This window comes from Saimiri boliviensis, chromosome 9 (assembly GCF_048565385.1).
Source record: "Saimiri boliviensis isolate mSaiBol1 chromosome 9, mSaiBol1.pri, whole genome shotgun sequence".
Lineage (NCBI taxonomy): Eukaryota > Metazoa > Chordata > Mammalia > Primates > Cebidae > Saimiri > Saimiri boliviensis.
This window is the reverse complement of record NC_133457.1, coordinates 53,384,304-53,403,689: the sequence shown is the minus strand read 5'-3', so window position 1 is coordinate 53,403,689 and position 19,386 is coordinate 53,384,304. Positions and strand designations below refer to the sequence as shown.

General features: G+C 43.4%; 2 protein-coding genes across 11 annotated transcripts in view; one reads left to right on the top strand and one right to left on the bottom strand.

Annotated features, from left to right (window-relative positions):
- The window catches only part of PCCB (propionyl-CoA carboxylase subunit beta), a 99,475-nt gene that overhangs the window by 71,549 nt on the left and 8,540 nt on the right, over positions 1-19,386 (top strand). For 2 of the 6 annotated variants that reach the window (XR_012519241.1, XR_012519240.1), the window contains exons 11-16: positions 1,569-1,676; positions 1,921-2,021; positions 2,395-2,493; positions 3,497-3,596; positions 4,655-4,734; positions 11,915-17,050. Coding sequence is in view for 3 of the 6 variants with exons in the window: in XM_003930946.4 (XP_003930995.2) it covers positions 1,569-1,676; positions 1,921-2,021; positions 2,395-2,493; positions 3,497-3,596; positions 4,655-4,776 (530 nt within the window). In the remaining 3 variants the exon portion in view is untranslated. Of the gene's footprint in view, positions 1-1,568; positions 1,677-1,920; positions 2,022-2,394; positions 2,494-3,496; positions 3,597-4,654; positions 5,046-11,914; positions 17,051-19,386 lie in introns of those variants that run through there. The other 4 variants (XM_003930946.4, XM_074405885.1, XR_012519242.1 and 1 more) reach the window with 3 other exon arrangements.
- The window catches only part of STAG1 (STAG1 cohesin complex component), a 417,614-nt gene continuing 410,850 nt past the window's right edge, over positions 12,623-19,386 (bottom strand). For 4 of the 5 annotated variants that reach the window (XM_074405880.1, XM_074405879.1, XM_074405881.1 and 1 more), the window contains 3 exons: positions 17,887-17,997; positions 16,922-17,036; positions 12,623-14,821 (listed from right to left, as the gene is read on the bottom strand). In XM_074405880.1, coding sequence (XP_074261981.1) covers positions 14,588-14,821; positions 16,922-17,036; positions 17,887-17,997 — 460 coding nt within the window. In that variant the 3' untranslated portion in view covers positions 12,623-14,587. The remainder of the gene's footprint in view (positions 14,822-16,921; positions 17,037-17,886; positions 17,998-19,386) is intronic. The other variant, XM_003930952.4, reaches the window with a different exon arrangement.

Below are 19,386 nucleotides of genomic sequence, written 5' to 3'. Positions count from 1 at the left end.
TTGCTCTGTTGCCTAGGTTAGAATGCAGTGATACAGTTAAAGCTCACTTCAACTTCACACTCCTGGGCTCAAGCGATCCTCCCACTTCAGCCTCCTGAGCAGCTGGGACTACTCAGGTGTGCACCTCTATGCCTGGCTAATTTTATTTTTTATTTTTTGTAGAAACTAAGTCTCACTGTGTTGCTCAGGCTAGTCTTGAACTTCTGGCTTTAAGTAGCCCTCTTACCTCAGCCTCACGAAGCTCTGGGATTACAGGTATAAGTCACAGTGCCTGGCATCTTTATTTCTTTCTTCAGAATTTTATCATTTTCCAGCCAGATGCAGTGGCTCATGCCTGTAATCCCAGCACTTTGGAAGACTGAGGCAGGTGGGTCACTTGGGGCCAGGAATTTGAGACTAGCCTGGCCAACATGGCGAAACCCCATCTCTACTAAAAATAAAAAAATTAGCTGGGCTTGGTGGCACGCGCCTGTAGTCCCAGCTACTTGGGGAGCTGAGGCACAAGAATCACTTGAACCTGGGAGGCAGAGGTTACTGTGAGCTGAAATGGTGCCACAGTACTCCAGCCTGGGTGACAGAGCGAGACTCTGTCTCAAAAAAAAAATTACTGTTTTCTGGCCGGGCATGGTGACTTAACGCCTGTAATCCCGGCACTTTGGGAGGCCGAGGTAGGCAGATCAAGAGGTCAGGAGTTTGAGACCAGCCTGGCGAATGTAGTTAAACACTATCCTTAATAAAAATACAAAAAATAGCTGGGCGTGGTGGTGGGTGCCTGTAATCCCAGCTACTTGGGAGGCTGAGGCAGGAGAATCATTTGAACCCAGGAGGAGGAGGTTGCAGTGAGCCGAGATTGCGCCATTGTACTCTAGCCTGGGCAACAGGTGAGACTCCATCTCAAAAAAAAAAAAAAAAAGAAAAGAAAAATATAATAATAAAGTCAATACCAAAAAAAATATGTATTTTTTTTTTTTAAAAAAAGGTCAGGCTTAGTGGCTTATGCCTATAATCCCAGCACTTTGGGAGGCCAAGGTGGGCAGATCACCTGAGATCAGTAATTTGAGACCAGCCTGATCAACATGGAGAAACCCCCGTCTTTACTAAAAATACAAAATTAGCTGGGCGTGGTGGCTCATACCTGTAATCCCAGCTACTTGGGAGGCTGAGGCAGGAGAACTGCTTGAATCCAGGAAGTGGAGGTTGCGATGAACCGAGATCGTGCCGTTGTACTCCAGCCTGGGCAACAAGAGCAAAACTCTGTCTGAGAAAAGAAAAAAAGAATTATCATTTTCCTCATATACATCCTGTATGTGTTTTGCGAGGTTTATACCTAAGTATTTTGGAGTTTGGGTTTTTTTGGGGTTAATGGTTGTATTACTCTGTTTTCACACTGCTATAAACATACTACCTGAGACTGGGTATTCTATAAAGGTAAGAGGTTTAATTGACCCACAGTTCTATACGGTTGGGGAGGCTTAGGAAACTTACCAGATGTTATAAAACAAATTCCCACTGTGGGTAGAACTGGGAATTGCCTGGATACTCAGTGTGGATAATCTTTTTCTTTCTAGGATGTTTGGATATTAATTCATCTGTGAAAGGGGCTCGTTTTGTCAGATTCTGTGATGCGTTCAATATTCCGCTCATCACTTTTGTTGATGTCCCTGGCTTTCTACCTGGTAAGTCATTGACAGAGTAGGGGCTAGGAGAATTGACTTTGCCCAGGAAGGTACCCACTTTATTTGGAGATCTTGCAGAACTCCCAGAGGACTTGTGACTTCTCCATATATTCCGGGTGTCCAGAAGATAGGGCTATGTAAGGAATGGCCCTCTCCGGAGGTGGGAAAAACCTCACAGCTGAGAGAGTGGCTGGTAAACCATGTGAGGACTTGTGAGTATCTAGTAACTCTTCCTCATGCCTAGGCACAGCACAGGAATATGGGGGCATCATCCGGCATGGCGCCAAGCTTCTCTACGCATTTGCTGAGGCAACTGTGCCCAAAGTCACAGTCATCACCAGAAAGGTGAGGACCTCATGTTGGAGGCCATGACCCTGCTCAGTTTCCTACAGCATCATCATGGTGGGAGGTCTGGCTGAGTTTTACCAGGACTGGAAGGAGTACATCTTGCTCGTCCTTAAGAACTCTTGAGGACGTTGTTCCCAACCCTGTAGAGATGTCTGTGGTCTTCTAACACAAGGGAACTAAAAGCAACGTGGGAAGAAGCCAGAAAAGATAATGAGTATTAACTTTGAAAGGCCTTCCAGACCGTGGACCTTCAGGAGCCTAGGAGAGCCATTCTTGTTTTTTGTCCCCATTTTACCTGGCTTCCTGGGGTCTTTCAGGGACTGAGCTGGTTGTCTCAGGCTCTAACATTCAGCATTTGGATCCGTTTTAGGCTTATGGAGGTGCCTATGATGTGATGAGCTCTAAGCACCTTTGTGGTGATACCAACTATGCCTGGCCCACAGCAGAGATTGCAGTCATGGGAGCAAAGGTGAGGGCCTCTAGCTTTTCCCTTTCCGGATCCAAGGATTGTACTCTCCTAGCCAGAGCTCAAGGCATGTTGGAGAGAGGCTGGTAACCCTAGGTGAGCCAGGACTGAGGCGAGTGGGGCGTGGACCTTGGCAAGTCTCCTTCCTGGGGCTTCAGAGATAGCTCTGCCTCCCGTCCTGTACCCTTTCTTCAGGCCCACAGTGGTGTCTTCATGCCAAGTTGGGTGGGGCAGGTGAAAGGAAAGTGAGAAGGTCCAGAGTGGGTTTTGGTATTGTAAGTAAAGGGGTCAAAGGGTTGAGTCAACTGAAGTCACCTCTAGGAAGATTGGACATTCTCCCACTCCACCTCAGCTTCCAGGGAGGGCCCCAGAGCTACTCTTTGAAGCTCATAAGAAGCTGAACTGTAGGTCTGACCCTGGTGACGTTGGACAAGGTGCTTCATGTTGCTTGACCTATTCCTCACTCCTTCCCTGCTTTTGAAGTAGCTATTGTGGTTGAATCCGATTAACTTGCAGGTCCCCTCAGAGCTGACTTATAGGTGCTCTGACTTGAAGGCTGATCCTTTTAATTTCCAGTTCACTCTGGCCACTGAATTGTATACTGAGGTCTCATGGTACTGAAAAAGGGAAATAGTGCTTTAAATTCCCCTCGGTAAGAGACTGTGCATTTAATAACGGAAAACAGGGCTAACGTCTTTGGCTCAAAGAAGTATGATGAGTGCAAATGGAGATGGTAGAATGGGCTCTAGGGAGAAAAGCTACTGGCTTTTGCCTGACTGCCCCTCATTGAGGCCATAAGGAAGCATCCCATCCCATCATGCAGCCCCTTGTGTCCTGACTGCCCCTTGGCAGTGCCTCCTTCTGTGCTCTGGCCTTAAGAGCTGGCACTTCCCTCCAGTACACTGATTTACCAAGAAATTTGCAGCCACACACAGTGATAACGGGTTGAAGGAGGTCTGTCCAGGTTGGGACCATCAGTGACGTTCATGAACTCCTCTGATCACAGGGTGCTGTGGAGATCATCTTCAAAGGGCATGAGAATGTGGAAGCCGCACAGGCGGAGTACATCGAGAAGTTTGCCAACCCTTTCCCTGCAGCAGTGAGAGGTGGGACCGAGGCGGAGAGGGCAGCTTTGTTTGTTTTGCCACTTGCTCATTCTTTCTTTACAGAAAGTATCACATAACTGCCTTTTTGCCTTTGCGGTGTAATCTGTTGTTGACTAGTGAGGGTTGGGGCCGTCCCTGGGTAGTCATCACTTAGGACTAAGGACAGCGGGACAGGCTGCTTTGGTAACCATGATTAAAACAACATTGCCCAAATGTATTAAATTTCTAGGTGTTGTTTCAGTTATCTAGTGCTGTGCAGAAATCCACCCGGTAACTCAGTGGCTTAAACTACCTACCATTTTCTCCTCTGCTTATGGTTCTGTGGGGTTCGCAATTTAGTCTGGGCCCAGCTTAGTGGTTCTTCCGCTGGTCTTGCCTGGGATCACCCACACAGCTCTAGTCAGTTCTGTGGCTTGACTGGGGCTTGACAGTCCAGAATGGCGTCACTTACTTGGTAGTTGCTGTTTGTTAGCTAGACTCTTTCTCCACCTGGCCTATCACCCTTGAGGAGGCTAGTCCAGGCTTCCTTACATGGTGTCACGAGAGTAGCAAGAGGGCAAAGGGAAGCTTAGGCCGAGGTTTGGAAGTTGCACAGTGTCATTTTTGCCACATTTTATTGGCCAAAGAAACTCACAAGGTTAAGTGAACGAATACAAATTCATCTCTTGATGAGAGAAGTGGTAAAGTCATGTTGCAGGACTACGTGCAAGGATAGGAGGAATTGTTGTAGCCATTTTTGAAAATCTAGATATATTTTAACTGTGTTTCCTGTTGAATTAATTGTGGCAGGATAGAGGCATTGGAGCAAGCAGGGTACAGGGAACGTGTCACATTTTCCTTTTCTTGCCCAATGCGTCTAGGCCAGAAGTTGGGGACCTGTCAGAACAGGCCAGCTGCTGGGATGGAAGGGAGGATTCATGGGGCCTACCCTCTCTGTATCAGGTTGGGCACTGCTCATACTGCTGGCCCTAGGGATGGTGCCCAGGCTGAGCAGAAGGTTGAGGGGAGGCATCATCTGGGGGTGCAGATGATCCACTCCCTTTTCTGTGCTTCACCAGGGTTTGTGGATGACATCATCCAACCTTCTTCCACACGTGCCCGAATCTGCTGTGACCTGGATGTCTTGGCCAGCAAGAAGGTACAACGTCCTTGGAGAAAACATGCAAATATTCCATTGTAAACAAATCAAAGGAAAAGAAACCAAGAACTGAATTACTGTCTGCCCATTCACATCCCATCCCTGCATTTTGCAATCATGAAACCTGGGAATCCAAATACCAGTAATAACTTAGAATGACTAAGTTTATTAAATTCTAGAAAGATCTCTATTGTGCCTTACTGTAAAATTATTTATTAAAAATTTTAATTTGTATTTTTTGAGCATAAATTCAAATTTTTATGGTGGAAATCTGAAAAATCAATAAAACTGGGAAGAAAATAGTACAGATAGTGTTATTACCTAGAGCTGATTTTTTTTTTTTTTTTTTTTGAGACGGAGTTTCGCTCTTGTTACCCAGGCTGGAGTGCAATGGCACGATCTCGGCTCACCACAACCTCCGCCTCCTGGGTTCAGGCAATTCTCCTGTCTCAGCCTCCTGAGTAGCTGGGATTACAGGCACGCACCACCACGCCCAGCTAATTTTTTGTATTTTTAGTAGACACGGGGTTTCACCTTGTTGACCAAGATGGTCTCGATCTCTTGACCTTGTGATTCAGCCGCCTTGGCTTCCAAAGTGCTGGGATTACAGGCTTGAGCCACCGCGCCCGGCCCTAGAGCTGATTTTTATTTCACACCTCTGGGTATTCCTTTTCTCTCAAGCTTTTTTATTTTTTTTTTGGAGACAGAGTCTTGCTCTGTCATCTAGGCTGGAGTGCAGTGGCCTGATCTTGGCCCACTGCAGCCTCTGCCTGCCCACTGCAGGGTAAAGCAATTCTCCTGCCTCAGCCTCCCAAGTAGGTGGGTCTACAGGTGCATGCGACCATGCCTGGCTAATTTTTTTTGGTATTTTAGTAGAGACGGGGTTTCACTGTGTTTCCCAGGCTTGCCTCAAACTCCCGAGCTCAGGCAATCTGCCCCCGCCCCGGCCTCCCAAAGTGCTAGGATTATAGGTGTGAGCCGCTGCTCCTGGTCCAGATGATAAGCTTTTAAGGCAAAGTATTTCTTAGGTTTCAGTTTATTTAAAAAAATAGAGATAGGGCATATTTTTATAATATAGATAAACAATATAGATAGGGCATATTATGTCATATGCCCTATCTACCTCCTAATTCCCCCATGAATTGAGGATTAAATGTGATGTTTGCAATTGTGGTATATGTGTTAGCAGAACAGATGCTCAGTAAGGTATAGTACCCTATGTTGACTTAGGTTATTTCCAGAAATGTGTTCTTAACATTAAAAAAAACTTAATTAGCCGGGCGCGGTGGCTCAAGCCTGTAATCCCAGCACTTTGGGAGGCTGAGGCAGGTGGATCACGAGGTCAAGAGATCAAGACCAACCTGGTCAACATGGTGAAACCCCGTCTCTACTAAAAATACAAAAAATTAGCTGGGCATGGTGGCACGTGCCTGTAATCCCAGCTACTCAGGAGGCTGAGGCAGGAGAATTGCCTGAACCCTGGAGGCGGAGGTTGTGGTGAGCCGAGATCGCGCCATTGCACTCCAGCCTGGGTAACAAGAGCAAAACTCCGTCTCAAAAAAAAACAAAAAAACAAAACAAAACAAAACAAAACAAAAAAACTTAATTGTGAAAAATTTTAAGTCTATAGAAATGTTGCAAGAATTGTATTGTTTCCACTTCACCTAGATTCTCCAGTTGTTAATATTTTCTACATTTGCTTCATTTCTTCTACATGTATATGTATAATATAGAATATGCATATTCTATATTGTTAGATGGACTAATTGTATCAATATAATTCATAATGTATATCTAACAGGATTATATGATATATAATTATATGAGATATATAATTATATAATTGTACGACATATATAATTATTTAATTGACCCCTTTGAAAGTCAGTTGCAGGTTCATGACCTTGTGTTCCCAAAGACTTGTGTGTATCTCCTAGGAATGAGGTCCTTTGTCTTACATAGTCTGCCTTTCAATGATGTTGACGTTTTTTTGTGGAATGCTTACTTGCTGGTTATTTGGTAGAGTTTCCTTCAGTTTGGGGTGTCTGATTGTTTCCTGAGGTTTAGATTTTGATAAGACTAACACATATTCCTTTCAGTGTGTCACATCAGTAAACACATGATGTCAGTTTTTCCTGCTGTTGGTGATTGATTCTGATCACATGGTTAAAGTGGTGGCTGCAAAGGTTTTTCTACAGTAGTTAGCATTTTCTCTTTGGAACTGATAACTAATTTGTGGGGCATTATTTAATCTTGCCTGTCAGTAAAACTTTGACCCGGGCCAGGTGAGGTGGCTCATGCCTGTAATCTCAGCACTTTGGGAGGCTGAGGTGGGCAGATCACCGTAGATCAGGAGTTCAAGGCCAGACTGGCCAACATGGTGAAGCCCCATATCTACTAAGAAGACAAAAATCGCGCCTGTAATCCCAGCTACTCGGTCGGCTGAGGCAGGAGAATCGCTTGAACCTGGGAGGCAGGGGTTGCAGTGGGCTGAGATTGTACCATTGCACTCCAGCCTGTGTGATAGCTAGACACTGTCTTAAAAAATTAGATAAACTTTCACCCCATAATTTTAGTGTGCATTGATGATTCTTGTCAAATGTTGAGTTACTAACCCTATCTATATTTATTAGTTGAAACTCTACCTAAGGAAGAGCTTTCTCTTCTCCTGTTTTTGTTTTCTTAATATCATTTTGGGCTTGATTTTTTTTTTTTTTTTTTTTTTTTTTGAGACAGTCTCACTCTGTCGCCAGGTGCCAGGTTGGAGTGCAGTGGTGCGATCTTGGCTTACTGCAACCTCCACCTCCTGGGTTCAAGCAATTCTCCTGCTGCAGTCTCCCGAGTAGCTGGGACTACAGGTGTGCACCACCACGCCCAGCTAATTTTTGTATTTTAGTAGAGGCAGGGTTTCACCATATTGGCCAAGATGGTCTCGATCTCTTGACCTCATGATCTGCCCACCTTAGCCTCCCAAAGTGCTGGGATTACAGTCGTGAGCCACTGCACCCGGACTGGACTTAATTTTTTTAAAAAAATTTAATGTGACTCAATTCGATGCTTAAAATGACCCAATTTGGTTAGTGGGAGCTCCTTCAAGCTGGCTCCCCAAGTCCTTTTACTATGTCCCACTGATTTTTTTTAGTATTTCTTTATTCTGACAAGGTAATGCTCCAGGCTTACATTTTCTCTTGCTCAGGCCAGGAATTAGCAATTTCTCCAAGGAGTTTCTTTACTAGGTATGTAGTAGTAGTTTCTTGTTTTCTTCTAGCAGTTATATCATTTAGAAGCTAAAACTGGCACTAGGTGTTCACATTGATACTGGAGTATCATTGCTTTGAGGCATTTCAGCAGACAGAACTAGGAAAATTTATGCAAATACGTGTGTATATATATGAGGGATACATGTATATATGAATACATATGTCGTATTTTTAAATCATGAGTTCATACTGAAACTTTTTTTTTTTTTTTTGAGACGGAGTTTCGCTCTTGTTACCCAGGCTGGAGTGCAATGGTGCGATCTTGGCTCACTGCAACCTCCGCCTCCTGGGTTCAGGCAGTTCTCCTGCCTCAGCCTCCTGAGTAGCTGGGACTACAGGCACGTGCCACCATGCCCAGCTAGTTTTTTGTATTTTTAGTAGAGACGGGGTTTCACCCTGTTGACCAGGATGGTCTCGATCTCCTGACCTCGTGATCCACCCGCCTCGGCCTCCCAAAGTGCTGGGATTACAGGCTTGAGCCACCGCACCCGGCCCATACTGAAACTTTTAATCCAACAACATGGGTGCTGCTTTGACTTCCCCCATTCTGTGTTGGTCTCTTTTACCACAATAACAACCCTGGCTCTCAGTATCCTCAATGTATTTCAGTCATTTGCTAAGTGCTACCATAGATACAAGTTTCAGAATCACTACAGCTTTATCAGTAATAAACCTTCACAAGTTCAAGACTTCTTTGTAGTTCATTTTGTCTTTAAATTGAAGATAACATGGTTAACTTACCTGAATTGGTAACTGAGTGGTTGTTATGAAAATGATTTAGTCCTTTTTGCTTGTGAACCACTTTAAAGCTTTTCCTTGGCCAGGAGTGGTGGCTCACACCTGTAATCCTGAGGTGGGTGGATCACGAGGTCAAGAGATCGAGACCATCCTGGCCAACATGGTAAAACCCCATCTCTACTAAAAATACAAAAAAAATTAGCCAGATGTTGTGGCACATGCCTGTAGTCCCAGCTACTTGGGAGACTGAGGCAGGAGAATTGCTTGAACCCGGGAAGCAGAGGTTGCAGTGAGCCGAGATTGCGCCACTGTACTCCAGCCTGGTTACAGAGTGAGACTCCATTTTAATAAAAATAGTTTTTCTGGCCGGGCGCGGCGGCTCAATCCTGTAATCCCAGCACTTTTGGAGGCCGAGGCAGGAGGATCACGAGGTCAAGAGATCGAGACCATCCTGGTCAACATGGTGAAACCCCGTCTCTACTAAAAATACAAAAAATTAGCTGGGCACGGTGGCGCGTGCCTGTAATCCCAGCTACTCAGGAGGCTGAGGCAGGAGAATTGCCTGAACCCAGGAGACGGAGGTTGCGGTGAGTCGAGATTGCGCCATTGCACTCCAGCCTGGGTAACAAGAGCAAAACTCCGTCTCCAAAAAAAAAAAAAAAAAAGTTTTTCCTCCACACTGTTGACTTGATTTTACTAAGTAAATCATTAATAGTCTTACCAGAACTGGAGACTAAGTTTGAGCATAAGGACCAACCATGGAGTTCTGATCCAAGACGCTCCCCTGGGCATCCTCTGTGCTTTCTTCTGTGGTGAAAACCCAGGGCTGGTCCTGTTGCTACTGATGGTTTTCCCTTGTTCCAAGCCCTTGGCTCCAGAGATCTGTAAGCACTGCTTGGACAGTGAATCATTATTTCAAGGTCAACTTAATGTTTCACTGTTTATTCTCCACTTTTCCCACTTCAAAAAATTTTCCCCCTACCCCACATTCCCAGTAGCCATTAGGAGTCATTCCTTTTTTTTGTTTGTTTGTTTTTTAAAGCATCTTTCCTCTTTCCTTCAATTACCAATCCTAGTTGGGCTCTGACTACTTGCAGAGACTTGCACTGATCTCTGTGGCCTCCCACTAAGCTGGAAATCCTGTTCTCAGCTACCAGACTAACTCCAGATCCAGATTTTGTTGCATTCATCTGCTCCAGTGCTACTTCCAGAGCTCTGTTCTCCAGAGTCCTTAGCCTACATAGGTGGTCCTGGACAGTCTGTCACTCCCTTGGTTGCCTAGTGAGTTTTCTGAGCCCACAGTTCTTGCTTTCATGCTCTCTCCTATGGTCCATACAAGAGTACATAAAGGCCAGGTGTGGTGGCTCATGCCTGTAATCCCAGCACTTTGGGAGGCCAAGGCAGGCAGATTATGAGGTCAGGAGTTTGAGACCAGCCTATCCAACATGGTGAAACCCCGTCTCTACTAAAAATACAAAAATTAGCCGGGCATGGTGGCGGGCGTTTGTAATCCCAGCTGCTGTGGAGGCTGAGGCAGGAGAATCACTTGAACCTGGGAGGTGGAGGTTGCAGTGAGCTCAGATCGTGCTACTGCACTCCAGCCTGGGCAAGAGAAACTCCATCTCAAAAAAAAAAAAAAAAAAAAAAAAGGATATACAAGCAATTTACACCCCCCACCCCCCCACCCCCCTTTTTGGAGGGAAGAGAGTCCAAGAACTGCTTCACCAGGTTGTGCAATCTGGATACTGGTATGGTAGAGGAACCAGCTCAGGAGAGCACCTGGGCTAGCAGCTTTAGGGAAGCCTTGGATGGTGGGGAAACTCCCATACAGAAACCCAGCTGGTCAAAGAAAACCGAAGATGCAAGATCTTGGAAGTTTTGTCAAGCGGACCAGCCTCTATGGACCACGGAATGCCTTGAGAGTAGTGACAGTTGAGTATTCTCTTGGCTGTTGTGTGGGAATGCCTTTCCCAGCTTGTGCCCTCACATTAAAGGAAAAAGAAAAAAAACACTTTATTTTGTAAATGGGAAATACTTGAGTTCACTGAGCAGAGGGCTGACAAGTGTCTGCCTTTAAACCGAGAGCACATAATATGGTGAGCTGTGGTGTAGGAGGCACTGCTGAGGTCTTGCTGGTCTTGCCTCTGCTTTGTGTTAAGCCACACAGCTAACAAGTAGTGAGGTTGGGATTTGAACTCTGATGGATTTGACCCCAAGCCTGTGTTCTAACAATTTTGAAGTACTGTCACTCAACTGATAAGGAAAGTGAGATGGACTTCTAAGGGTTGGCATAAGAGTAGGGGTGAGGGAGGTTGGTGGTCTGTTCCCTTGGGCTTGTGTCTCAACCCAAAAAGTTACATTTAGACGGCTTTCTTACCTCCTGCGTGAATCCCTTGCAAAGCAGTGCCAACAGAGACAGCCAGTCATCTTTTCAAGTTGCTAGAGTAATGGGGAGCAGATCTACAACAGCATTCTAATGCTTGTTAAAAAGTGCTTTTGTTGCGAAGTTCTTGTAGCTGCTTTTTTTCTGACCCCGTCTTGGTCTCCCCAGCCCAACTTTCTGCCTTTGGTTGGACTGATAGTTTGTCCTGGTACTGCTGCTTAATATGGTCTGCCCGGCCAAAGAAGCCTGTGAAAGCTACTCAACCACATGTGGAGTTAACTCTTGATGGAGTTGATGAATCAGCCACTTCACCTATTCAACAGATGTGACTGTTTTGTCTTTCTGGTTTTAAAGGATTTCTGGAGGGCTATGGCTTTACCCTTTGAGAGAACTATTGATCCTCATACTCTGTGTACCTCTGATATCAGCATGAGATTTCTACAATTCCAAGCAAGAGCTGCAGCCACTTACCTGGAACAGGGCCAAACAGGGAGTTACAGTCAAGCCAGAAGTGGGAGATTTGCAAGCCTGACCCGAGGGATAGTCCTGATCTAGTCTCATATTCTTGTAACCATCACAGTGAGCTGTTGGACAGACCACTCTTATATCACCTTCCTTCCCTGGCTGCCTGGAAAGCTTACTTGCCGATTTGTCTTCCACACCTTTGCCTTTTCTGCATAGGCATATTAGGCCATTTCATGAAATCAGCCCGTATTGCCAGACCCATGAAGTATGTAGGGTATGACTTCTTGAGTGAGGAGGTCTAATGCCAAACTTTTTTTTTTTTTTTTTTTTTAAGACAGGGTCTGGCTCTGTTACCTAGACTGCAGTTCAGGAGTGGTGCAATCTCAGCTCACTCACGGCAACAACCTCCACGTTATGGGCTCAAGCCATCCTCCTACCTCAGCCTCCCAAGTAGCTGGGACTACAGATGTGCACCACCAAACCCAGGTAATTTTTGTATTTTTTGTAGAGACGGAGTTTCACCATGTTGCCAGGCTGGTCTCGAACTCTTGAGCTCAAGTGATCCACTCACCTTGGCCTTCCAAAGTGCTGGGATTATGGGTGCAAGCTGTCATGCCTGGCTGAAAACCTCATTTCTATAGCTGCACTCAATCTATGTGGTTTTCAAAAAGGGCACTGCCAGGGTGTAATTTTGCATATAAGCCCAAAATCTCAAGCTGGGAGGTCCCAGGCTACAGGCCAGTGGATGCTCCCTGAATGCCTCATGCAAAGCTCAGTTTGCCAGAGACTCCTCCTAAACAGATGACTTGGCCTACCCACACTCCAGAGAAATCTAAGGAATGAAAGTTAGTGAGCTAGTCCTGAATTGTGCTTTAAAAAAAAAAAAAGCCAAAACAACAAAACCGCCACCTCACTAATATGGTTAGCTTGCTGTCATTTAACAAATTGTCAGAAACTGCAAACTCTCTCAAGAGCCGCAGGACAGGAAATCATCTCTCTAAAGCCATACCTAGTAGGAACAATAGGATGACTACCACAAGCCTGATTTTGAATAGTTTATTAAAGGAAAGGTGAAGCATCAGTTTCAAATTGTACAAAAGGAAAAAAACCTCATATTGCAAATGTACAATTTACAGAATTACTAGCAAAACCAATCAAGGAGACACCGAAAATACAAAAATTTGATTGACTTCAAACTGAACTGGAAACCCATTGGAGTAGATATTAAGCCTTTTTTTGTGGGTGGCATGGTAGTCTACAATTGTCGGCGTCTGTTTTCGATACGAGACTGTCACACAAAGGATCAGTTTGTGCATGTGCCAGGGCACCTCATGGCTTGCTTCCCAGCCAAAGCCACAGGGAGGCAGGGCTGGGGTAGACAGTCCAGTCATTCCTGTGCCTTCACTTCCAGTGAAGCCCACAATTCTGGGAGAAATTGATGCCCCAGCTCCCCTAACTAACTGGAGCCCAAGAATTGCTGAATTAGCAGAGAAAACATTTTTGGTGACCAAGTTTTTTCAGAACTGTACAAATGTTGAGAAAAATGTTTTGTGTCTTTTTACTAAAAGGATGAATAAAATCATCCATCTTGCTTTCCCGCACAAAAGATGATCACTGGGTGCACAGAATTTTTAAAAACGTTTTTCATATTTCATAAAAAGGGAAAGCCTCATGATTCTGTTGCAGCTACTTTAAAAACCAGCCCAGAACAGCTGTGGATGGATTGGTTTGGAAATTCTGAGGCTTACTTTAGAAATCAGAAAGGAAGAAACTAAGCGGGCTTTTAAAAACAATAGCAGCAAGTCATAAGAGTCTAGGCAGAATGTAACTCTAAACCATTGTAGACTGTCCTGAAGATTCATAATTTCTTTCCCCAAAAGAAGTATTCTTAATATGCACATTTAACACTGAAATGTAGCTGTAATTCAAGGTAAGCTTAGGAACTTCACCCTCTAAGCACAGACTTCTATGCAGCACATACTTCTATAATCAGTAAACTTAATTCACAAAATTAGCGCATAAGGGTATTAAGTGCATGGGAAGTAGACACAGTTATGTTACACTTAAAATTACTTTTGAATGATAAAGGATTTCTTCATGATTATCTTAAGAAAATGGAAATCTGTGTAACTTGAATTTGGCAGGGCATGAAATAAGTGGTAAAAACAGCAAACTGATAACTTGAGAATCATTTTTGTTTTACTGAGAATACTTTATTTGCTGGTAGAAGTTGCTAAAAATGCACAGAACAAATACCAATAGAAAATGCACTGTATTCGAATCTCCCTAGTCTATATAAAATGAACGGTGTACAGCATCTGTTGGAAAAATGGCTGCAAGGACATTTCTTATTTTATGCCCACTTATAAATAAAAATAAACCTTTTTATTCAAGAGTATATAAAATCTGGGAATTCATATCCATATCCACAGAGGGTGTGTGGTTTTTGGCAGAGATGCACTGTATCAGAATTTCATCTTAGCTTGTCAATGTTCTGCTCCTTCATATTTGTGTTCCACAAGGTCAACCAAATCCCAGTGAGCTCCAAAACACTCTTCAGCAATTAGGATGAGCTGCTTACTCATAGGTTTAATAAAAATGGTTAGCTTTTAAAACATAAAAAGGCAAAATGTTAAAACAGTTTTTAAATTGTACAACAGGAAAATAAAGTTAAAAATATTTTTTTTTTTACTCAATGTTGAGTTTTCATAAAACAGGTGTATAACAGTGTTTATCTTGACAGCTGTTTTAAAAATTTAAAATTTCTTCCTCCCTCCAGAAAAACACACACATCTGTATTGGGATAAGTCCAATAGTAGGACTCAAATGATTTTCAGGTCAGTCTTTCTGAGTTGACATTCACCAACATTCCCTTGGGTAATTTACATGCTCCTCTTCTGTCACTGCAAAAAGGAACTGACCTTAATCATTTGATTAAAAAACAAATCAGATCACATCAAAAGTGTTTTTCCCCATACAAGCTATCACAGTATATAGGCCTCTAGCTCTAAATAATAGAGTTCCAGATTTGTAAATTTTCTTCAGACTTCAGAACATAGGCATTCCAAATCCCTAGAAAAATGATGAGAAACATAATTATTAATTTCATGCATAAACAGGACCCAGAAACCATAAACAAAAAGTAGTAATTAACATTTACTGAATCATCTTCTATGATAGCTGCAGAGTCAAAGAAGTCTGGCCTTAGCTCAGCTCTCTCACGCCGATTTCTTGATGGAGGCTAGAAAGAGAAATCGGTTTAATTTTTTTCTGAAATTAAGACAATGAATTGTGATAATCAGCTAATATTTCTGACAGTATCATAAATACACAGAACTGCTAACAGTCAATTTTGAAAGGAAGAAGAATCTGGCTTTTATATGAAACAGATTTTTAAAATAACAGTAAATTCTGGCTTTTAATTATGTTGGCAAAAACAATTCGTAAAACTTCCAAGTTATAATGAATAAACTAAACATGTAAATACATATAAATACCTTTGGGCCTACATGCCCAGGACATACCTTCCCTTTAAAGTCACAGAAAAATTATGAAATTGATTAAATACTAGGTGATAAACCTCTGTGAATTCCCCAAAGCAGGTAAATGGAAAGGTGGGAGGTGGGGGCAGGGAGGTTATAGATTGGAGTAATATGATCTCATTTATATTTACAAAACTTACAAAAACTTTTCATTATGGAAAATTCGCAACATACAAAGCAGAATGTTATGGGCTGAATTGTGTCCCTTCAAAATGTGTATGTTGATAGTCCTAATTCAGTACCTCAGAACACACCAGTATTTGGTGACAGGACTTTTAAAGAGGTAATTAAGGTAAAATGACGTCATATGGGTGTGCCCTAATTGAATATAGTTGGGGCCCTTATAAGAAGGGGAGACACACATACAGGAAAGACCACCTAAAGGCAAAGGAAGAAGGCAGCCATCTACAAGCCAAGGAGAGAAGCCCCAAAAGAAATAACCTTCATCTCAAGACTTCTAGCTTCCAGAAATGTGATTAAAAAAAATAAATTTCTGGGCTAGGTATGGTGGCTCACACTTGTATTCCCAGCACTTTGGGAGGCCAAGGTGGACAGATCACAAGGTCAAGAGAGTGAGACCACCCTGGCCAACATGGTGAAACCTGGTCTCTACTGAAAATTCAAAAATTAGCTGGGCATAATGGCATGTGCCTGTAGTCCCAGCTATTCGGGGAGGCTGAGGAGGAGAATCACTTGAACCTGGGAGGTGGAGGTTGCAGTGAGCCAAGATCGCACTACTGTACTCCAGCCTGGGCGACAGAGGGAAACTCCTTCTCAAAAATAAATAAATAAATAAATAAATTTCTGTTTAAATCACTCCGTCTGTGGTATTTAAGGCAGCCTTAGCAAATACACAGAAAAAGCAGTATGATCAATTTCTATGTACCCATCATCCAGTTTCAAAAATTTTCAAACATTTGGCCAGTCCTGTTCTACTGAGTCTGTTTTTTCTTCCCTATGTAATTTTGCCTGTAACTACTTCAATGTGTTGTCTATAACTGATGAGAGCTTTTGAAAAAACATAACCACCATGCATTATTATTCCTAAAAAAAAATAAGTTCTTTGTATCATCTATGGTTATAATATCTCGAACATGTCCATATCTCAAACATGTCTTTTCATACTGAATAAGTCCCATATTAGGCATTTAGTTATGCTGAAACACAGTGGATTTTTGTCAGGCTCAAATTTAAAGCACAAGAGGCCAGATATACATGCTGTGCTGAGACAGAGATCTGGTATGAGCTCTCTTCTAAGAAGGTAAAAACAATCAGTTTCTGTTACTGCCAGAATTCAAAATATGACTGCTTTGAAAGCAGGCTTCAAAAACATCCAAGCTGATCCAAATGCCCACTGTTGTTGGTCAATGTACCTCCTCCTCATGTCACCCTTCCTCCCAGAATTCTGAGAATAAGAGGTTGTTTTTTTTTTTTTTTTTTTTTTTTTTTTTTTGAGACTGAGTTTTGGTCTTGTTGCCCAGGCTGAAATGTAATGGCACGATCTCGACTTGTGCAACCCTCCACCCCCTGGGTTCAAGCTATTCTCCTGCCTCAGCCTCCCGAGTAGCTGGGATTACAGGCGTTTGCCACCATGCCCAGGTAATTCTGTATTTTTAGTAGAGATGGGTTTCTCCATGTTGGTCAGGCTGGTCTCGAACTCCCAACCTCAGGTGATCCACCTGCCTTGGCCTCCCAAAGTGCTGGGATTATAGGTGTTAGCCACCGTGCCTGGCCTAAGAGGATCACCTTACACCAATGCCCCCACATATTTTAACAAAAGAAAAATGTAATTTCTCTACCAGATCGATAACCATGGTGTCCTCAAATTCTTCATTCATATCTTCTAACTGGCTTCGGGATGACATCATCACATCTTCAAAGATGGGCTCAGCATCTTCCTCCATTAGACCCCGACTGATAAGAAAAAGGTATAGTCAGAAAGCTAATCAGACTCCACCATTTGGGAGGCCTGGCTGTTTCTCAGATTAGCTCTTCTAACCAACTGAAGTATACCTTCTAATCATGACCTGCAGACTACACAAACTATTAAACTGAACCCCAAGACAATTGAGAATCATTCCTTTGGTTCATTCAAGATTTCATCTCACACATCAAAAGGAAGTGCAATTTTAGATTCAATAACAATGGTTGTTAACATTTATTTAGCTATGTCAATTCCTCAAATTCTTATTGGTACTATTATACTAATTTTTAAAATGAGGAACCTTTGTTTTTTGTTATTTTTTGAGACGGAGTCTCACACTGTCACCCAGGTTGGAGTGCAGTGGTGCAATCTAGCTTCACTGCAATGTCTGCCTCCTGGGTTTAAGCGATTCTCATTCCTCAGCCCCCTGAGTAGCTTGGATTTGGGTGCCCACCACCACACCTGGCTAATTTTTGTACTTTTAGTAGAGATGGGGTTTCACTATGTTGGCCAGGCTGGTCTTGAACTCCTGACCTCAAGTGATCTACCCACCTTGGCCTCCCAAAGTGCTGCGATTAGGGGTGTGAGCCACCATGTCCGGCCAGCACAGATGTTTTAGAGCTTGCCCACGGCCATGCAGCTGCCAAGGGGCAGAGCTAGCATTTAAATGCTGAAAGTATTAAGAACCCATTGCCCTCCTTTCCTATCCTATGCTGCGTAGCATTAAGAATTGTAATTTTAACTCCTAAGACCAAACATCAAAGATACCCAAGTCATTGCACAAAATAACGGGCATCACATAATTGTTAGGTTCTTGTGATACTCAGTGTTAACACTTACACAGCATGCCTCACTCCAGTTCTCACTTTCATGTAGTTCATTCCTGTTCTGTCCTTCCGATTTAAGTCTTCTAACTTCGGCTGGCCTAACCAAGAGATCTGCATCTGAGGACTAAAAGAGGATGCTATTATTAATTTTGTGGCAGCAGATGATGAATTTAGCTAATGAGCTCCATGCAAAGAAAGCCAAGGTAGGTTCACTTAATCCCATGTAGGAGAAATTAGCTGGATTTATTCTGGTGCCTTTTTATAAAAAAGGCAGTAAGTTGCCCAAAGACAGCCGTAAGTCTCCAAGAGAAGCTGGCTAACGCTAATGGTTAGATGCTTCAACTATCAACCTTGTTCCCCAAATCTGCCAAACAAGGGTTCTCAGACCTCTGTCTTGGGCTGCTGCCCCACTCACAGGTGTATCTAACTGGATAGCAGACCCCTAAGTAACAAATTATGTTGGCCTGGCAGCTGAAGCTCTCCAGAATTCAGCAAGGAAGAATATAGTATCTTTTCTCAGTCTTTATGGAGTCAAATCTCTACTTATATTCTAAACTTACTGTCACATGGAAATGTGCGTCAACATGCCTCTTAGGATTTTTTTTTTTTTTAAAGACAGAGTCTCACTCTGTCACCCAGGCTGGAATGCAGTGGTACAATCTCAGCCCACTATAACCTCTGCCTCCCAGGCTCCAGTGATCCTCGCACCTCAGCCTCCCAAGTAGCTGGGACCCTGGCTAATTTTCTTTTTTTGTTGTTGAGACAGTCTCACTATGTCACCCAGGCTGGGGTGCAGTGGTGCAATTTTGGCTCACTGCAACCTCTACCTCATGAGTTCAAGCAATTCTTATTCCTTAGCCTTCTGAGTAGCTGGGATCACAGGCATATGCCTCCATGCCTGGCTAATTTTTTTATATTTTTGCAGAGATGGGGTTTTGCCATGTTTTCCAGGTTGGTCTTGAACTCCTGAACTCAAGTGATCACACGCCTCAGCCTCCCAAAGTTCTGGGATTAAAGGTGAGAGCTACCATATCCAGCCAGGAATTTTATAGGATGTAAACTTTAGTTATTTTTTAGCTAATACAAACTGCCACATGAAGTTGTGTCTAAGTAACTTAGTCTTTATATCATGTGATACTAAAACCTGTAAACCTGAAACTGGGAAAAGAAGGCAGACCATGGCCACAGGGACTGACAAACGGTCAGAGAGGCAAGGCAGGCTGCTAAAACAAGGAGAAACCCACCTTGGAGGAAAAGGGGTGGGGATACTGGTTAGGTAACCCATCTAGGGATGCTGGCCATAAGGCAAACCACCTTCTAGGACACTCAGCAGCACAAGAATGCCCAGTTGTACCATGGCTGATAGTGTGTATCCTCTTGGGTTTGAAGGCTGATCCTTTAGAGCAAAGGGGCCTTATGAAAACCCAGGATTTGATACTTCTAACACTGTCTCTTTCTATTTTCAAGCTAACTTAATTTGTTCAAGTAAGAGTTCTTCCTCTTATCCAACAGA